This window comes from Sciurus carolinensis, chromosome 3 (genome assembly GCF_902686445.1).
Source record: "Sciurus carolinensis chromosome 3, mSciCar1.2, whole genome shotgun sequence".
Taxonomy (NCBI): Eukaryota; Metazoa; Chordata; class Mammalia; order Rodentia; family Sciuridae; genus Sciurus; species Sciurus carolinensis.
Window position 1 is genome coordinate 16,681,509 of NC_062215.1, and position 19,931 is coordinate 16,701,439.

Genomic DNA, 19,931 nt, shown 5'->3' on the forward strand with positions numbered 1-19,931 from the left:
ACAAGGTGCAGTGTCCATTCCTCACCTCATCGGAGCACCAGGCACACACAGGACTCACAGCCAGACATTGCTGGCAGGAGCTCACCCCTCTTGTGGTACAGATATTGGGCCCTGCAACAGAGAGATAAGAGCATTAGCACCTGATCTGGCTCAGTGAAGTAACTGGTCTGCCCCATCCTTCCCAACTTTCCAAACACCCAGGTTCACAGCTCTCAAGTGCACACAAATACGTCTTAATCATGCCACAGATTTCTACCAAACAGGGTATTAGTAAGGAAGAAAGAGAATGAAAAAGTTTAAGGGAAACTCATCTCCACCCTCAGCTGACGAGGTCACAGGATGACAAGTGATGGGATGTGGCTGAGACATGGTCCCAAGTATCTGATCACAACTGGCTTAATTAACAACTGGCTTGATGCCTACATTGTGCAAGTGAAAATATGAGGAAGCCCAGAGTAATGGCAAGTCCTCTTCAGTTACCCAAGTCATATTCACAGCCACAATACAGAGGAGCCCAGGCCCAGAGGCACCAACAACAAGCACAGCCCAAGTATGGCGAGGGGTAGGGAGGACAGGGTGACTTTAGTGGCAGTGTCCCATTGGTCTAGTAGGGGAAAGGAAATCTGAAAACTTCTTAAGCTTCCCAATACAGGTATCTTGGAATCCAAGCATAAAATGCTCCAGAGAACTATAGAAATGTTAGAAAAAGTCGACTGGTAGAGACTGGAAGATGGTGGAATTCGGGCATTGGAAGTAAGGCCTACGCTTGAATTCCAAATGCTCTCTGTAGTAGCCATGTTATAGCCTTGGGCAACCCGCCTATTCTCTATGAAATGACGTATCTGCCTCACAGGATTTCTCTAAGAATTTGGTGAGCCAAGGGGTACACAAAAATACGCCATTCTAATGTGAACAGTCCTCAGACTGACAGGGAAAATCCTGGGGGGGGGGGGGGTGAGAAGCAGGGACAGCAAGGAGGACAAAAATAGCCCTGAGCCAGGAAGCAAAACCCAGGCATCTGCTTATGCAGAAGGTGCTACCCTCCCTGCTCCCCAGCTCGGCCTCCCTGGCCTCAGCCAAGTAAACCCCCTCTTCCTGCAGTGACCTCAGGGAGGCCTTTTCCAGTATAAGACACAGAGTAAGGAAGACCCATTCCTCCTTAGAATGAAGAAAGATCCATTCAGTTATCCTGACAGTTGCATTATCCAGTTTTCTAAAGGGCCTCCTTTGACCCCAGCTGTGAAGACCAGCAACTCTATGTTTTGGGGAAATTGTCCCCAGTGAGTACTTTTCCAATATTCCCCAAACTTCTCACCAAACTACACATCCCAGTCTATTTTATTAAAGTGTGACCAAGCTCCTTCCATCCCAACACCCCGACAAAATACATTTAGAAAACGACCTACCAGGGCTAGGGATATTTGATTTCCTGGAGGTATGAACCTTTGTTTGAGTTCTATTGATTAGGACACTTCACAACTCTGTAAGAATAGAGGTCAACTTGCAGAAAACCAAAGACGATGTAAATGGTTTTTTTATGAGAACAGTCGGCATGATTCTTATCCAGCAAAAATGCCAGTGATTTCTGTGAAAAAGTAACCTTCCAGGGTTAGGTTTACTGCTTTGCAAACAGGGTCACCTCAAAGGTGAGGTATCCCTCAGCCAGACAAAATCTGAAATGGAAGAATGGAAGCTGATCTTCCCAGCGCAGCCACGATCAGGATATCTCAACCTTCAGAATCAACAATGCAACCAAGGCTTCTCCCTGCCAGGGCTGCCTGGCCATGTCTGGGCCTCACAGTTGCTCTCTCCCCAGGCAGAGGTGGACATAGCCCCCTTCATTTGTCCTATCAGAAAAGTTCAGAAAGGAACCTCGCCTGAACTATTTTAGGTACTCCCTCTCTTTGGGGAATTGCCATGAGAACTGGCATCCAGGAACTAATTCTGGATATAAACGCCATGGATGTTCACAAGGGAGAGAAGAAGCACAAAGCAACAGCAGAGAGTGGAAAGGCAGAGGACTGTGGGAAGCGTGGGCACTATCGGATTGTTTCTGAAAACTTTTCCCAGTCTGTCCATTTATCCAGCCATTCATTCTCAAGTTAGCATTTCCCTATGAGTCCTTGATTCATAACCACAAAAGACAGCCTTGCCAGATGTGAAATAAAAAACAGCAGGCCCCTCCTAGTGCATGAGCGGTCCCTGACCCCAGATGAGGAGCTGAGAGGCTGGATTTGCTCCTTAGGAAGTCATGCCCTGGAGTCATGGTTACCCACTCCCCTTTATCCCTTGTTTTTAATGAATCACAGGTTGACTTTGATTTGTGAGAACCAATGATCCCTCCATGATCTCCCCACCAAGTCCTGCCACTTAGGGTAGGTTCCCTGGAATGCAGCGGGTTCAAAGTGACTTGACTCATCAGAAGTCTCCCAGTTGGGCCCTTGCTGATTCGAGGCCGCCCCACCATCCTGCAAATGGGTGAGGAGTCTGGACCTGGGTTTTCAGTCATTCATAAAGCCTGTGTTCCTGCTCAGCCGCTGGGGCCCAGACATGGCTCTCCTAGAGAAGTGGGGATCCTCAACACAATGTCATTGAAAAGGATGAACAACTGCTATAGCCTCTTTCCTCTGACAGTTTATCCAGCGCAGCAAAACAAGACAGACTGGGCCTGATCTTCAGGAGATAGTTGTAAGAATTAAAAGAACAAGTCCCCGGAGCATTGCTGAGCATAACAGCTGGCACACAGAAAATGCCCAATAAACACTCCTGCTACAATTGCCGTTGTTTTCATTGTTGCTGTTTTTATCCTTAGTCTTAAGCTATTTTAGGCAAATGAATGTTTTTACTTTTTTTTTTTGTCCTTGAAGATACCATTTTTTTAATATTTTTTTAATTGTATGTGGATATAACTTTATTTTTTTAATGTGGTGCTAAGGATTGAACCCAGTGCCTCACATGTGCTAGGAAAGTGCTCTACTACTGAATCACAACCCCAGTCCCTTTTTATAAAACACTAGACACAAAGCCAAGTACACCCAAACAGAGGGGTCAGGTTGAGAGCATGAAGCAGAAAGTATCAGGCTCAGGTAAAATGACCAGTTATCAGATCTGGTTTCTAAATGGAGTTAGGAATATTAGCATTCAAAAATCCAATCTAGGAGAGATGGCCAAGACAAGACGGCCAATAAAAAAGATAGGCAAGGCCAGCCAAGAAGTTTGCCTGGAAAGTAGAAGTCGAAGGCTGTGGTTTGGCACGTCAGCCTGATTCACAGAACCAGAGCAGAGAAAAAGGGTGGGAAAAATAGAGAAAAAAAGGAAACAAGGAAGAGAGTTGGAGCCAGTGGAAATCACATGCGTCAACGAGGGCTATTTTGGGGACATGTTGTCCAATAAAACAGGATGTCAGAATGCAGGAACAGGCCACCCTGATGAGGCCAGGGGACTTCGGGAGAGGGCCAAGTTAGAGTGAACAGTGTTCAGAGGGCAGGGGAGACCGTCTGTATTGCAAGCGCTATGGACATCTCTCTTACTGTCTGTCAGAGAGGGATTCTGGCCTGGATCCTCAGTCCTGCCACTGACCTTTGATCAGTTCCCAATACCTGGCTGGGTGACTCACTGAAGAACAAAACTTCTTGCATGAACTGCCCTGTGAGTGCACAAGTGGTTTCTATGGAGCATATTTCAAAGAAAGTCTATTTTTGTTCCTTCCTTCAAGGTAACTATAGCTCAGTAACCCAAGGAAAGGGAAAGGAGAGAGAAGGTAGAATTCAAGGCAATGCACACCTCTGTGCTCTGAGCAAAAGCATCACCCAAAGTCTTAAGGAATCCAAACTACCACAGTTCATCAAATCTAAGGTTATGGATGTAGTATGCATAATATAGTATGATTCATAGTATGATTTCAGAGATTCTAAACTTTTCCAAAAACAAAGTGTGGCCGGGCGTGGTGGCGCATACTGGGATTACAAATCCCAGTGGTGGGAGGGGCTGGCAGCTGGGATCACAACTTCAAAGATAACCTCAGCAGTTTAGCAAGGCCCTAAGCAACTTATCGAGACCCTGTCTCAAAATAAAATAAACAGAGCTGGGGAGGTAGCTCAGTGATAGAGCGCTAGCCTGGCAGGCTCGAGGGCCTGGATTCAATCCCTAGGATGGCAACAACAAGAAGACAGACCCAATCAAAGGTAAAACAGAGACTCCCTGGCCCTCCAGGAATAGGTAGGTAGGAGCAGTGTGCATCTCAGTGGTAAAGCACTCACCTAGCATGTGCAGAGCTCTGGGTTCGATCCCCAATACACAGGAAAAAAGAAATGCATCTGAGTCAATTAAATTCAGTCTTTAACGTTAGAAAGTACTTGTGTGTAATTTGCCTCCACCAATATTAAAATGTGTTATGGATTGAATTATACCCCCCAAAAGATATTTATGTCCTAATCCCCAGTACAGAATTTGGAAATAGGGACTTTGCAGAGGTATTCAATGAGATCATTAGAGTGGGCACTGATCCAACATGACCGGTGTCCTTATAAAATGAAAGAAACGCCATGTAACGACACAGAGAGAATAGCGGCATGTGACAACAGCCAGAGTTGCAGATGGAAGTCAAGGACACCAAGGATTCCAGCCACCACCAGAAGCTAAGAATACACAAGGAAGGATTTTACCCAGAGTCTCAGAAAACAAGGCCTTGCTAACACCTTGATTTCAGATATCTATCCTCTATCCTCCAGAGAGAATAAATTTCTGCTGTTTTCAGACATCCAGTTTGTGGTACTTTGTTTCAGAATCCCTAAGAACCTAGCAAAATGAAATTTGCATTTCCTTAATACATATGACATAATTTTGAAAAGTAGTGCCCTGCAATAAGCCAGCCTGCACTGAAAACTTTGCTGTATTTAATCCACTTGTGGATAAAGTCAGCAAAATGGTTACTTTAGCCTTATACCTTCCTACCAATATATCTCAATGACATCAGCATTCACTGATTCCTTTCTTCCCTCAACAAACATCCCTTAGGCACCTGCCTGTACCAGGTACTCTCATGGGTGCGGAGGCACCCTGATGAACTAAACAAAGCCCCCATTCTTGTTAAGCTTATATTTTGGTGAGGAGACTGCTAACAAAATCATACACAGCAAAAAAGCACAATTTCAAACAGTGGCAAATGCTTAAAGAAAATAAAGCAGGATAAAGGAACAGCAAGCAAGGGGACAGGGGTGTCCCCTTTAGAGAAAGTAGTCAGGAAGCCCTCTCCAAAGAGCTCATGTTCCAAAATGATGTTCAAGAGTAAATCGTGGGGAGCTGGGACTGGGGCTCAGTGGTAGAGTGCTTGCCTAGCACATGTGAGGCACTGGGTTCGGTCCTCAGAACCAAATAAATAAATAAAGTTATTAAAAAAAAAAAAAAAAAGGACTGAATGAATCATGGGAAGATCAAGGGAACCAGCACTTCAGAAGGAACGCAAAACCAGTGTTGGGTGGACCTCGGTCCTTTGAAGAAATAGCAGAGAGAGAAACAAAGAAGAAGGCAGAGAGAAGGATGGAGAAACACGAATCAGAACACTTGGAAGCTACAAACCAGGGTAGCAAGGGTGGTCTTCATTCTCCACATATTCTCCAGTGAGAGCCCCTAGAGGGATTTGAGCAGAAGTGAGCAGAAAAAGCTCAGCCCAGTTGCTGAGTGGAGAATAATAGAGTAGGGAGGCCAGAGGGCAAAGAGACCAATTAGAACATTATTAAAATAATCCAGGCAAGAGATGGCAGTGGTCTGGACTTGAATGGTAGTGGTGTGGATGGAGTGGTCAGATGCTAGGTGTGTTCCAAGGACTTGCTGAAAGATGGCACGTGGGGCATGAGGCAAGGGTAGGAAGGGTTCGGGCCTGAGCAAGAACCCTTGGACAAGGCTCAAATGTTTTGACTACTGGGCCGTCCCCGTTCACTGACCCTTCAGCCAGTAGGCCCTGTCCTTCAAAGTGAAGCCAGATCGTGTCTGCTTATCACCTCTAACAGAGTTAATTAGATGGTCATGTGCTGAAGACTACATAAAGCCCATCCTGGGCAGAGTCCCATCTTCTGAATGGCTTGTCTAAAATGAACAGCCAGCCCTGGAGAAACCTGATGAGGTAGGGGCAGTTAAACAATGGGCATGGTGGACATGGTAGGAGGAGCATGCAGACCAGCAGGAGACCAGGGCTCTAAAGCCACCTGTGCCGTTCCCACTGGCCATATGACCCCAGACCTGTGCCTGCATCTCACTGCTGCTCTCTCCGAGGCCATCACATCTCTATTTAAGAATTTGTAACTGCTCCCTAGTATTTGTCAGGTTTAACCCTGCCACATCAGCCAGCCTCTGGATTAAATGAGGTAATGTGTGTGAAAGAGTCATTTACAGTAGATGCTCAGTAAACGTCCAGTTCCCGTCCCCTTATCTTCACTCAAGTCGCTTCTTGCACCAGGTATGTCCGCCTTCCTCCCCTCCACCTCAGGGCCAGACACGAGAGGACACCTTGTCCCCGACAGAATGCAGGGAAGGAATCACTCTGGCCAGGAAACAAGAGCCCCCAGGGCTAGACCCCACCAATGCCCCAGAGACCTTGGAGGAAAGGCCTTCGCCTCGCAGGAATTCCCTTTCTACTTTTCTGTAAGACAAATCATGTTGGATTAGATGATCTTGCATGTGCCCTTGGCCCCTGCTATACGCAGTCTTTCAAACACTAGAACCGTCAACAGGGCGACGTGGTACTCTAGGTGGTCTGCCATCCCAGGGTCCAAGCCCCCTCCCACCATGCACCAGGGGCCATTTCTTCCTAACGGCATAACTCACATCTGAAGTCTTGCATTTCAGAGTTCTGGAAAATTTTATTAGCACCAGCCCCACCTCCCATCTGACTCATGCGGTATATGAAAGAGGCAGGCCCGTACCAAGCTCTGTGTAAGGCCCGGCCCAGCAGCACCCGGGAGGTGACCTTGGCATCCAGCTTTCCAGCCTGGGATCTTCCTCCCCCGCTCATGTCTCCTAAGGACAGCAAGCAGCAGGGCTGTCACCAACCCTTACCGCCAGCCAGCCTTGAGAAGAAGGACAACTGGAAGGCAAACTGGTTTGACTATTTTGGAAGAAAATTTGTCGACATCTACTAAAATTTTAAATGTCCATGCTGAGTTTGTTGATCTCCCAGCTACTCAGAAGGCCAAAACAGAAAGATGACTAGAGCCCTGGGGTTCAAGACCAGCCTGGGCAACAGAAAAAAAGAAAGAAAGAAAAGAAAAAGAAAAATTAGGCTGCACGTGTGGCTCAGTGGTAGAGCACTTGCCTGGGGTTCAACCCCAGCCCTGCAAAATAAGTAAGCAGGTAAATAAATACATATCCATGCCTTTTGACCCAGTGACTTAAGTTCAAGTAGTTCAGTCTGTAGAAAAACTTGACCCAAAGTGCATAATAGATGAATAAGGTTATATCCCTACAACTTTATCTGTAATGGCAAATAATACTTTGTAGTCATTGGGAACGACTCCAGTGACTGCCAACAGGAAGTTGGTTAAATGACTTCTGATACAGCCCTCCAAGAGTCTGCCTCGGGCTAGAACCATACAGCTCTTGGAATAGATAATGGACAGCAATACGGTGACATTAAAACATGCCGAGAGGGGCCGGGGTTGTGGCTCAGTGGTGGAGCACTTGCCTAGCACGTGTGAGGCACTGGGTTCCATCCTCAGCACCACATAAAAATAAACAAAGGTATTGTGTCCATCTACAACTAAAAAAATTTTTTAAAGATGACTAGAGTATATTATTAAATGACAATGATCCTATTGTGGATCACCATTGTTATATCTACGAACTAGACTATGAGGAACTTGTATTTCGTTGTCTTTTTTTTTTTTTTTTTGGTGCTGGGAATCATACCCAGGAGAGCCAGGGGGGCTTGGTGTGCACTGAGCTGCATCCCCAGTTCTGTTTATTTTTTGTGACAGGGTCTCACTAAGTTGTTGAATGTCTCCTAACTCGCCAAAGCTGGCTGCAGACTTGGGATCCTCCTGCTTCAACCTCCCGAGTAAACAGGATTGCAGGCATGCGCCACCATCCCCAGCTCCACTGTATCTTATTTCTGTACTGCCTGACTTTTTTTTTTTTTAACAAGCGGAATTACTTCTGTAAATTAAAATAAAATTAAAGCTAGTTTTAAATGTCCTCTGTTCTGCCTCCTTTCTGCATTTACCTTCATTAATGCAGGCCCCCCAGAGCCCACTGGGCTTTCTACTGCACCTTTGGCATCAAAACCTAGTAGATTCTTGGACCCCCAAATTTGGGTGGGAGGGAGAGGATGAATTTGGGGGGACAGGGAGCATAGAAAGACACTGGCCAAAGGATACAAAATTTTAGTTAGACAGGAGGAACAGGTTCAAGAAATCTACTGTGCAACATGGTGACTAGAGTTAATAATCGCGCGTATCTCATTTACCTAAAAGAGCAGATTTTAAGTGTTCTCAGCACGAGTGTTAAGCACCTGAGGTGATGCTCCTGTCAGGGAGCTTGATTTAGCATTCCGCTAGGTGTCATATTTCAAAGCATGTCGCATGTCACAAGCATACACAATGTTTGTTTGTTGGTCAATAATAATAATAGAAGAGACTGAAAAAGAAAAAAAAAGTGAACTTTAACTGCCTGCTCCCACAGCCTTCAGGAACCTCCAGAGGCTGGTCTGTTCCCAACTTGCACAAGTCCTGGGAGAAGGACACCAAGCTCCCTTCTGCCTTAGGGAGGCCGGTCAAACACGTTCTCACAGTGGGCTCCAGCGAAGGTCTGATTCGGAGCCAACCTGTGTGGCGGCCGGTGAGAGGAGGGTTTGGAACCATCAGTGGATCCCACAGACCCATTTTTCTGCTACCCTAGAAGTCCACTAGCAGAGAGACTTGGGGTGACTACAGGACTTCTTAAGTGGCTACCAAATATGCCTTTGCCAGCTTCTGGAGTTCTCCTCTAGCACAGGACTTCTCTTCCCGCCTCCCAAAGAAACCCTTATGTGAAATTCCAAGTTAATCCGTTAAAGAAGGAACTTTTCCAGCAGAACAGGGAGGGACAGGAACGACTAAAGACTCTCCTTCATCTCCCCCTTCACCTGCTTCTCAGCCCCTGAGACTCCAAAAGACCGCGGCCTACAGGTAAGATGACTTGTTCAAAGTCACCCAGCAAGTTCATGAAAAGGCTGCAGAGCCAAGAAGCGAATGTGGGTTCTTAAATTCCAGACTTACAGTTCTTTTCCTGAGATTTTTTTTTTTTTTCCTCATAAAAGGAAGTGGCATAGAACACAAGTTTCGGCAAAGGAGCACAAGCCTGCACGCGTGGACATTGTATGCAAGGGGAACATGTCTGAGTAGAACATGGCAACAAATTAATTAAAATGAGCAAGTTGACTCTCCCTCCTTTGACTTTCTTAGGATTCACATGTGTACTTCATCTTTTTCTCCTTCAGTGTTTGAACATCTTCACTAACTGAACAAAGAGAATGAACTACTGAAATAAAAAAACAGGGAGTGATGGCTACATTAATGTTATAGCAGCTCAATTTATAATAGCTAAGCTATGGAGCCAACCCAGGTAGGTGCCCTTCAACAGATGAATGGATAAAGAAACTGTGGTACATACGCACAATGGAATATTACTCAGCCATAAAAAATAATGCAATTATGGCATTTGCCAGTAAATGGATGAACTGGAGACTATCCTACTAAGTGAAATAAGGCAATCCCAAAAACCAAAGGCAGAATGTTCTCTCTGATATGCAGATGCCGACACACAATAAGGGGGGGATAGAAGTTCACTGGAATGAAGTGAAGGGAGAGGGGATGAGAATAGAAAAGACAGTAGAATGAATCGGACATAACTTCCCTGTGTTCATATATGAATGCACGACCAGTGAAACTCCGCATCATATACAACCACAAGAATGGGAAGTTATAGTCCATCTATGTATAATATGTTAAAATACATTCTACTGTCATGTATAACTAAAAAGAACAAATAAATTTTAAAAAAACAAAATTTAAGGGAGAAAACAGGGAGGGAGGGAGCAGTCTCTTTGTGGAAGCATGACAGAAAAACAGAAAGACTTTGAGTGGGTTCTTTCTTTGGAGATGCTATCAAAAATTTGAAAAGTAGAATATAGCCCCAGGTTTACTTTGCAACTTTTAAGGATCAGGACATCCTACCTTTGGCCACAAAATGCTTGTTGCTCTTAGGATCAAGAATTATAAAACTGTTCATTGCTGCAAAATCCTCATCTTTAACTATTTGGCAGTTAGAAAAATCTAAGGACTTAACCACAGCCCCAATGCATCTACTCAATTAGAAAGTCTACAAGCTGAAAACTGAACGGCACTCCAGGGTTTGATGGGCCTAGCCCGACCGTTTTTAGGGTAACTGTCCCAACAACCGAGGAAGACGGAATAGCCTGGGGTAACCTCTAGAGTGACTGATACGTGCAACAACGTTGATGAATCATAAACACATTATGATAAGTGAAAGAAGCCAGACTTGAAAGGCTACACACTCTATGATTTCATTTAAATGACATTCGGTAAAACAGAACTGTAGGGACAGGAAACAGATCAGAGATTGCCAGGGAGTAGGGCAAAGATAGGGAACTGATTACAAAGCAGCTGAAGGAACTTTTCAGAGTGGTGAAAATATTCTGTATCTAGATGACGGTGGCGGTGGTTGCTTGACTGCAGGCATTTGTCAAAATGCTCAGAACTGCACATCGAAAAAGGGCAGATTTTACAGCACAGGCACAATACCTCAATAAACCTGGTATCTTTTTTAAAACTGGTGTTTCTGAGGTTGCTGTATGCATAGAGAGAAAGGTAGACTTTACCAATTTTACGGGAGAGTCTCAAGTTTCAATAAATGCCAGCAGTTTATACAAGAGAACAGGCGGTTTCCCTAGACAGAGTGTCATTCCCCTGCTCCCTCTTCATTTCCACTGGTGACCTGGATGCAGCAGGCACACCATCATTCCCACTCCGGGAGGACCAAGCTTAGGAAAAGGAAGAAGAAGCATGGGGTGAAGCAGAGGCATGGGGTAAGCCAAGCGGTTCAACCCTGAAGTCATTCCCCCAGTTAATTATCTGTCTGCTGAGTCACGAGTAGTGGTTGCTGTGGGCACGTCTCCCGGCCACTCCTGCCAACAAGGGCAGGATTCCTGAGTCTGGGAGGAAATGATAACCAGAGATCCTGAGTGGGCTGGGGAGTTGCAGAGGAAGAATTTCTGTCAAGAACCTCTGCAGTCACATCTAGGTCCCCCTTCTCACGCTGTCGCCTCCTGGTCCCAGCGTAGGGCGACCCCGGGAACCTCTACCACTCCTCACCTTTCTCACACTCAGAAGTTTGAGGGGAGTAAAGGAGAATGGTGCCCTCTTTGGGGGCTCTTCCCAAAATAGGACAAAAAGCAGACGCTTCACCAAGGGTCCCCTGAGTTTCCAGCACCCTCAGATTAGTAGAGGTCCAAATTATGTACTGGTGCAAGGCCTCGGCTGCATCTTACACCCAGGGGTTGGAGCTCATTGGTACAGCGTGTGTTTAGCATGCACGAGGCCCTGGGTTCAAACCCCAGCCATACACACACACACACACACACACACACACACACACACCAAATAAATACCTCCAGAATGTCCAAGTGGAGCACTTGAGGATATTTTATGAAGGAATGCAAGTATTTAAATATTGGGTTTCTTAAAGTGAGTCACATCACCTCTAGATGCCTTTCCATAGGATTCCCTAGACACTCATTTTGCTGCCCGTGTGCCAGGTATGTCCCTCTCCAGGTTGAGATTGAAGCCTTGTGAACATGTTTTACCTTCCTCTCTTCCCAGAGACAGACTTGAGGTTTTCTCCTGGATGAAGCAAGTATTTGGACCTCTCTCCTTGGTCTCATCTGTGGATTCTAGCTGGACCTGAGGAGCTGAGATATGCCATGCCACCAAAGAAAAAAGGGATGAAAGAAAGAGGGACTTGCTGACAAATAGGTATGAAAAAGGGACCCCGTCAGTCTCATGCTGGAAGCCCAGATTGCACTCATGCATGAAACCACCACAGCTCTTACCTCCAATACATGGTAGATACACATGGATAGGAAGAACAATAACAACCATACTGTCATTTACTAAATACTTACTTTGTACCTCTGTTTACATTTATTCTGCATAATCACAGAAGTATTGCTTTCTCTGCTTTACAGATGAGGAAACCAAGAACCTGAGAGATTTAGTAATTCATCTAAGGTCACATGGGCAATCAGAGGCAAAGTCAAGAATTAAACCTACATCCTACTTGCTTAAACCATAATTGTCCCTTTCCCTAGCCAACAAGCCTTTCTCCCAAGTCTCTCCAGGCCCTGAGGATTCCTACAGAGGGCTTGAGTTGGAGAGGCTCCAAGATACAAACCTAAAAGAGAAATAAGCACCTCAGCCCAGAACTCGGTAGGTTAGAACAAAACTCAAACTATGAGGAAGCCACAGAATCCAATATTTCTTTGGTAAAACTAAAGAGATTATCTTCGTAGTTGAAATCTGAAACCCAGGCTAGGGATTTAGCTCAGTGACAGAGGGCCTGACTAGCACGCATGAGGCCCTGGGTTCAATCCTCAGTACTAAAAAAAATAATTAAAAAAAAAAATCTGAAACTCACTGTTACCCCTAGAACCTCTTTTCTCCCCATACCAGAATCTCTTCCTCTGGGCAGCCTCTCCGTTCCACCCCACCCCTACTCTGCTCTTTCTGTATCCCTTCAACACTGTATGTTCTCACACTACTGTTCAGCTGTCATCCCACCATTTGCTTCACCAGGGATCTAATGATGTCTGCCACCAACATTGGGGTGGAGGATGTAAATGTAACTAAAACTGCTTTTACAGGGGGCCGATTGTTCTGTTAGGCTGTCCCTAGAGCCCCTGCTCTTCAACACTGCTTAGACTTAGGTATGCAGGTGCAGTGTGTCCTGTGTGGATCATTACAACTGTGTGAACCAGATCCACATGAGTTATTTTGGGTTTGGGGAGAGGTAGGAGAGAGGGAGGGAGAGACACCAAAAACACATACATACTCGTCATCTCACTAACATTGAGCCACACTGTGCTAGGCACTATCATTTTAAAAAAATTTTTAGTTGTAGATAAACACAATACCTTTATTTCATTTATTCATTTTTATGTGATGCTGAGAATCAAACCCAGTGCCCCACACAATCTAGGCAAGCGCTCTACACAGCTCCAGCCCCAAGGCACTATCTTATGTTTCCTCACTATTTTCTTCTGAAACTGTAAAAATATAAAGATTAGACTCAGAAATGAATTTAGAAAGCTGTGGCTATAAAAATAAGATCACAAAATGTTTTAAATATATTAGATATCTCAAAATAACTAAGAGGAGTTGGAAGGTTCCCAGCACACAAGGAAATGCTAATTACCTTGATGTGATCATTACACATCATACACATGTACACGGTACATAAACATACACAGTTTTCTTATATGTCAGTTTAAAAATTTAGAAGTAATAAATTTTAAAATGTTTTAAGTTCATGAAAACAGGCAATTCTGAGGTGACCTGTGGATTTCTCCATCTCCACATCAACAACCAGCAGCAGCAGCAGACCTAGGCTCTAGTAACTCCAGGGCCGAATGCTGGAAATTCCGATTTCTGTTCCATGGTGGTCAGGCTGTTCTCTGCAGCTGGAGATCAGCTGGCCTGTTTTCACCTCTGTCACCGGGAAGCTTCAGCGATAACAACTTAAATGCCGCTCCACAGAACCACCACAAGTCCTTGGAGACATCTTTGTCCTGTTCAGAATCTACGTATGTCTACACCTACAGTGAAGAGTTTTGAAGGCAATCGCCAAAATATTTTTGAATAGTTTATATTTGAAATGGACTTAATAAGCCTTACCCTTTTAAAGACTCCCGTCTGCAGAGTCTAATTTGTTTATGAGTACTACTGTATTCTTTTAAAGTACATATGTGCACTCTTGCGCGTCCTCTGCGGTAGGGAAAGCCCCAGCCAACCAGGAGCCAAGAGTTTCTCCACCTACAGCAAAATCACTAAGGGCTCCCACCAGCGAAGCCAACGCTGACTGTCGTTGCTGATGGGCAGCTGATGGTGTGGCCGCAGCAGGAGAAACAAAGCGAGGGATCCAAGCCCCTGGCGTGCCTCTCCGCTACCCTAGAGACTTTTGGGGTGGGAGGTCTATCAGACACAGAAGCTGTATTGGCCACCGGGAACTTTGGAGGGAGCTGAGCCTTCATCCTGCGCCAAAACCCTCCCGTGGGGGAGCCGCTAAATTAAAAAACTTGGGGGGGAAATTACACAGAGAAAAAGGAACTGGCAAGCGAGTGCGCGCGTACACCCTCACCGAGAGGCACTTCCCTCCACCAACACGCGGGAACAGGTCCATCCAGCCTCCGATGCGCCTGTCAGTCCCGAGTCGCTACCGCCCGCAACGCGCGCAACTCCCGCTGAACGCAGGGCTCGGAGATGCGGAACCCGCGCGGCGCACACGGAGACCGCTCAGGGGAGGCGTCCCACCTGGATGAAGCCTGCGGCGTCCGGGAGGACCCGCCCCCAGGCACGAGGGACTTCTCGGCCCTGCCATCTCCGGGCCAGGAAGGTCCCCAGCTCCGGGCTCCGATGACCCCAGCCAGGGCCGCGCACTCAGACTGAGAAACTCGAGACCCGCCCTCCCGGGTCTGCAGTGGTGCAGGACCCAGGAGAGCTGCGTCCCCTGGCGCACTCACTCACCTCCGACCCCCGCGCCGACGCCCGCCAGCGCCCCCAGCGCCAGCAGAGCTGCCCAGAGCGGCCAGGGCCAAGGCCCCCGCCGCGCTCTCATGGTGTCCTCCGCCGCCGCGCTCCGCCCGCCCCACAGCTAGACGCGCGTCCGCGGCCGCTTTTCCCGCAGCTAGAGGGGAGGGGACGCGGTGGGTGGGACGCAATGGGGCGGGACGCGGACTCGCGCTTCCTCCCCTCGGGCCCTTTTCTGGACCCTAAGCCTGAAAGAGGGCGGTGGGAAACCGCGGCTCCCCTCCCGAGGCCTCGCCTCCGCCCACGAGGATCCGCCTGTCAGCTAACCAGGCGAGGCGGCGCCCGGAGGGGGTCGCGAGCGCATCCCGGTCCCCGCGGTTGCCGCCTGGACTCTTGGTATGCTCAGAAAGGCCAGGAGCCTGTGGCCGCTCCCTGGACACTTCCAGTCTCACCTCCTTCGGGGACACCCACGGGGCAATTTCACCTGGATTCCTGGGGCACTTGGTCTTAGTATTTCGAGTATCATTCATTCGCGCCTTCATTCAACTGACAACTATTGAATGACTTCTCTGCACCCGTTCAGTCCTTTATTATTCACTAACTTTCTCCGCCTTGGGCTACTTTGGTAGAATGTAAGCGTCTTGGAGACACATCGGGCCGGTGAAGGCTTTCTCTCTACAAATGCCTGCACATATATATCAGTTGTCTGATAAATGTTTCAGTACACGGTCATTTTATTTTCAACAAACTCCAACTTGTAGTCTTTAAAAGTTTTATTATATTTTCCTCTTAGGTCACCCCCCTCTCCATCCCCTACTCCAATTTCTCCTCCGGGGTCCCTGGATCTTCCCCAAGCTAGAAACCTCTAGAAGCTCAAGAGGGGTAAAATACTAGGACTGAAAGCAGAAGACCACCAGAAAGTGACTCTGCAGCCTACTAGAATAGGCAGCTCTGATGGTAATAAAAAACAAGACCTGAGGCATGCTTCAAAAAAGAATTGAAGTCCCTCTAGTTTGCTGTAACCTGACAGCTGGCCCTGACCCATCTCCCACCTGTCACCCAAGAAGATACTTGTCACTCCCAAACTTTCCATACCTTTCTGTCTGACTGATCTTCCTTCCTTTTTCTACTTGGAAAATTCCACTTATCTTTCAAAACATTTCAGATGTCATCTCTTCCATGAAGTCTTGTCTGAGCTCCCAGCTCCTCTAGCCCAACCCTCTGCAGAGGTGGGCATTTCCTCCTCGGACCTCTCAAACATGAGGATACACCTTAGTAGCATACACCAGAGGAAGTGACACTAGTAATTTTACAAGGCAGCTGGGGATGAGCCAGTCAAGCAAAGAGAAGCTGCACCCTGTGAGCTTTGAGACTTCAGCTCCATCTACCTCCTCTGGCTTCAAAGAGCCTTCAGGCCAGAAGTCATTTCAACTGGGTGTTGTCTTGTCCTGGAGCAAGATGCAGGTAACACCAGATTACCCCTCTGCTTAGATATTTATTTATTTGATCAATTTCCATATATAACCAATCACCAGCCACCTCGATATCTCCAGCCCTAACCCTGCTGGCACCAAACACTCCTAGTAGGCACTGGCCTCAGAAAATATGCTAAGTCCCCAGCCCTAGAGGACTCTTGGTATGAGGCAAGCAAGCCCTAGTAAACATGTCATGGCCATGCAAGTGAATCCCTACGAGCTCCGGCCCCAAGAAAGGGAAGGAGCTAGTCCATTTATATTTATATTTGTTTATATTTAGTACAATAATTGATGATTCTGTTTACATCCACCAATTTTTAAATTTTGTTCCAATCTTTTTGTTTCTGTCTCTTTTTCTGCTTTCTTTTGGGATAATCCATTTTTCCCCTCTGCTGACTTTCCAGCTCAACCTCTTCCTTGTGAGACATGTGTGCATGCACATGTTGTATTCTCTAGGGATTACATTAGTATTGTGAATTAATTTTTAATTAGTAGTGTGAATTAATATACATGAATTAGTATTATACTGTTTCATGTAACATGTAGGAACCTTATGCCTATCTAATTGCCTGGGCACCATCCCATCCTCTACACTATTTTCATATATTTTACTTCTAAATACATAATTCACAATACAATATTTCATTTTTGCTTTTAGCAATTGATTGCTTCTTAACAAATTAAGTAAAGAAGGCAGGAGAATTAAGTAAAGAAGGCAGGTGGTGAATACCTGTAATCCCAGCTACTTAAGAGACTGAAGCAGGATCATCACAAGCTCTAAGCCAGGCTTGGCAACTCAGTGAGACCCTGTCTCAAAATAAAAAATAAAAAGAGCTGGGGATTTAGCTCTGTGATAGAGCACTCCTGGGTTCAGTCTCCAGTACCCCACACAAAAAAAATTAAATAAGGAGATAAAAAGATAATCTTGGAGTTTACCCATAGTAACCATTTCTGCTCCTCTTTACTCCATCCTTTAATTCTGAGTTTCTATCAGGAGTCATATCCCTTTGCCTGAAGAACTCCTTAAATTTAGCAAATTTTGAAAAGAAGTTCTCCCTGAAACAAATATACCCAGATTTCATTTGTTTCACCCTCATTTTCATGGTATTTCTTAGAAAGAGATTTCTAGATTGACAGGGATTCTTTTTTAAGTACTGTAAAGATGTGGCTCCCCCATTTGCTGGCCTCATTGTCTCTGTTGAGAAGTCTCCCACCATTGACATTCTTGTTGCTTGTCTTCCCCCTATTTTTTTTTTTTACTTTTTAATTTAAAATTATCTACACTTATAGAAAAGTTTCAAAATCCAAAATACTAAATAAAATTCCTTTATGCCTTTCACCCAGCTTCCCATAATGATCATCTTATAATACAACATCATAATTATCAAGCACAGAAGAATAGCATTAATTCCACACTAATTGAAATAATCTAGTTACAGAAGTTGAATTTTGCCAGTTTTCCCAGTAATACCCTTTTTCTGGTCCAGAATCCAATCCAGAATTCTATATTGCATTTAGTCACCATGTCTCCCTAGTCTTCTCTAATTTGTAATGTTGTCTCATCTTTCTTTTGCTATCCCTTCCTCCCTCCCTCCCTGCTTTCTGGCCAAAGTTGAGTGGACAAAGGTGTGCATGTGCAATAATCTTGGTCAATCATAGCTTCTTTCCAGGACTCTGAATTGGAAGAACATCCTTGTTCTAAAACCAGGATCTGCACAGTGGGAGCTTAGGAGCTGCAGCTTCCATAAAGGCTAAGGAGAGGGCTGCCGTTTGAGATCAAAGTGAAAGTACTGCAGGTCAAGGTAAGAGCAAGTGCAAATAGTAGCCCAGAGTTGGGAAAAAATCTCAGCATTCAAGGCTAAGGCCATCCAGTGTAGGATGACCAGAGAGAATGGCAGAGGAGGCTGCAGAGTCTCAGTCTTCCTTTTTCATCTCTCTGGGAAAATGAGGACCGGTCATTTTGCAATATGGCCCTTAGTTTGGGTTTGTCTGATGTTTTCTCATGATTATATTGAGTCATTTTGGGCAAGAACATCACAAAAACGATGCTGTATGTTCTCAGTACATCATGTTGGGGGTTCATGACATTGACGTGTCTTATTCCTTACAAGGTTAAACTTGATTGTATATGTAAGGTAGTGGCTGCCAGATTTATATCCCCTAAGAAACTACCATTTTTTTCCTCTTTATCACTAATACACGTAATAGGAAGTTACTTTAATTCTGTGCAAATACCCTGTTTCTCTTCATAATTTCACCCACTAATCTTAGCACACATCAGTGGTTCTTAACTATAGCAGCTACCACCATGGTGTTTGATTAATAGTGACTTTCTACTTCCTTTATTCTTCCCTTTCTATTTTTAAAATTGATATATTTATATCAGTATGAACTCATGGGTATTTATTTTATTCCATGGGTTATAATCCAATACTCTCATGACTTTGTTTTTTAAAGTGTCCTAGATTTTTACCTAGCTATTTTCATGGGTTTTTTTTTTCCTTTTTTTTTTTCCAGCAGTTTAAATATAAAGTTACTAGGTGTTGTTTTCTTACACATGTGTGTGTGTGTGTGTGTGTGTATTTTATTTTATTTTATGTGGTCCTCAGTACGAACCCAGGACTTCACTCGTGCTAGGCAAGCGCTCTGCCACTGAGCCACAACCCCAGCCCACTAAGGTGTTGTTTTCTTTATATGTAACTGTTTGGGTCTTGGTGAGACTTTTGATACATAAATTTCCCCCACAGATAGGAAGTTTGTAACCATTGTTTCCTCAAATATTTTTTTTCTGCTCATTTTCTTCCTCCTTACCTGCTGGAACTCCAGTTATAAATATTTTAGAATACTTGACATTATCCCATAGACTGAAACTCCATTTTGTTTTGTATTGTTTTGTTTTTGGTGTCAGAATTTGAACCCAGAATCTAAGCACACTAGGCAAGTGCTCTACCACTGAACTACATTCTCAGTGCTAAAGAGTCCCGGTTGAATGCCCTTCACCAGTTTCCCATTGGGAAGACTGGATCAGTTCATTCTCAGTCATTTTTCAGTTTTTTTAAAATATTTTTTCCTGTCTTACAGATTGAATATTCTATTCATATCTCTTCAAGTGTTGTAATCCTTTCTTTTGTAGTCTCTAATATTCTTTGAAGCCTATTGGGAAATTTCATTTCACATTTTGTACTATTTAAATTCTAGAATTTCCTGCTGGTTCTCTTTTATACTTTAAATTTCTCTGCTGAGATTCCTCATGTCTTTAACCATTGTGTCTATAGTTTCCTTTAAGTTCTTAAACATGTCTACAGTGACTGCGTAAAAACTCCCATCAGCTAATTTTGGTTCATCTAAGGGCCTATTTCTCATGATCGCCCTTTTTTTCCTTTCAAAATTATGAGTTCCATTTTCCTGCTTCTTCACGTGTATAGTAATCTTAGGCTCCATGCTGACTTTTGTCGATCGTTCACTGGGGTTTATATTATCTTCCCTTAAAAGGTATTAAGTATGTTTTTAGGCAGTTAATTATTGGCAGATTTTTTTTTTAATCTCATCAGGCTTTGCTTTACTCTTCTTCAAAATTGGCGTTTTTAAAATTTTATCCTTAGTCTTCAGGCATAAATGTTTTTTTTTTTGTCTCTAATTTAAATTTCAATTTTTTTCAAAAGAA

At 44.8% G+C, this 19,931-nt stretch overlaps 1 protein-coding gene across 1 annotated transcript in view; it reads right to left on the reverse strand.

The window, feature by feature from the left end:
- Itgb3 (integrin subunit beta 3) overlaps window positions 1–14,992 on the reverse strand; it is a 53,895-nt gene extending 38,903 nt beyond the window's left edge. Inside the window, exons 1-2 of the mRNA XM_047547287.1 lie at window positions 14,790–14,992; window positions 26–111 (exon numbers count right to left, since the gene is read on the reverse strand). Of these exons, the coding sequence (XP_047403243.1) occupies window positions 26–111; window positions 14,790–14,880 (177 nt within the window). The 5' untranslated portion in view covers window positions 14,881–14,992. The remainder of the gene's footprint in view (window positions 1–25; window positions 112–14,789) is intronic.
- Window positions 14,993–19,931: the final 4,939 nt, after the last annotated feature.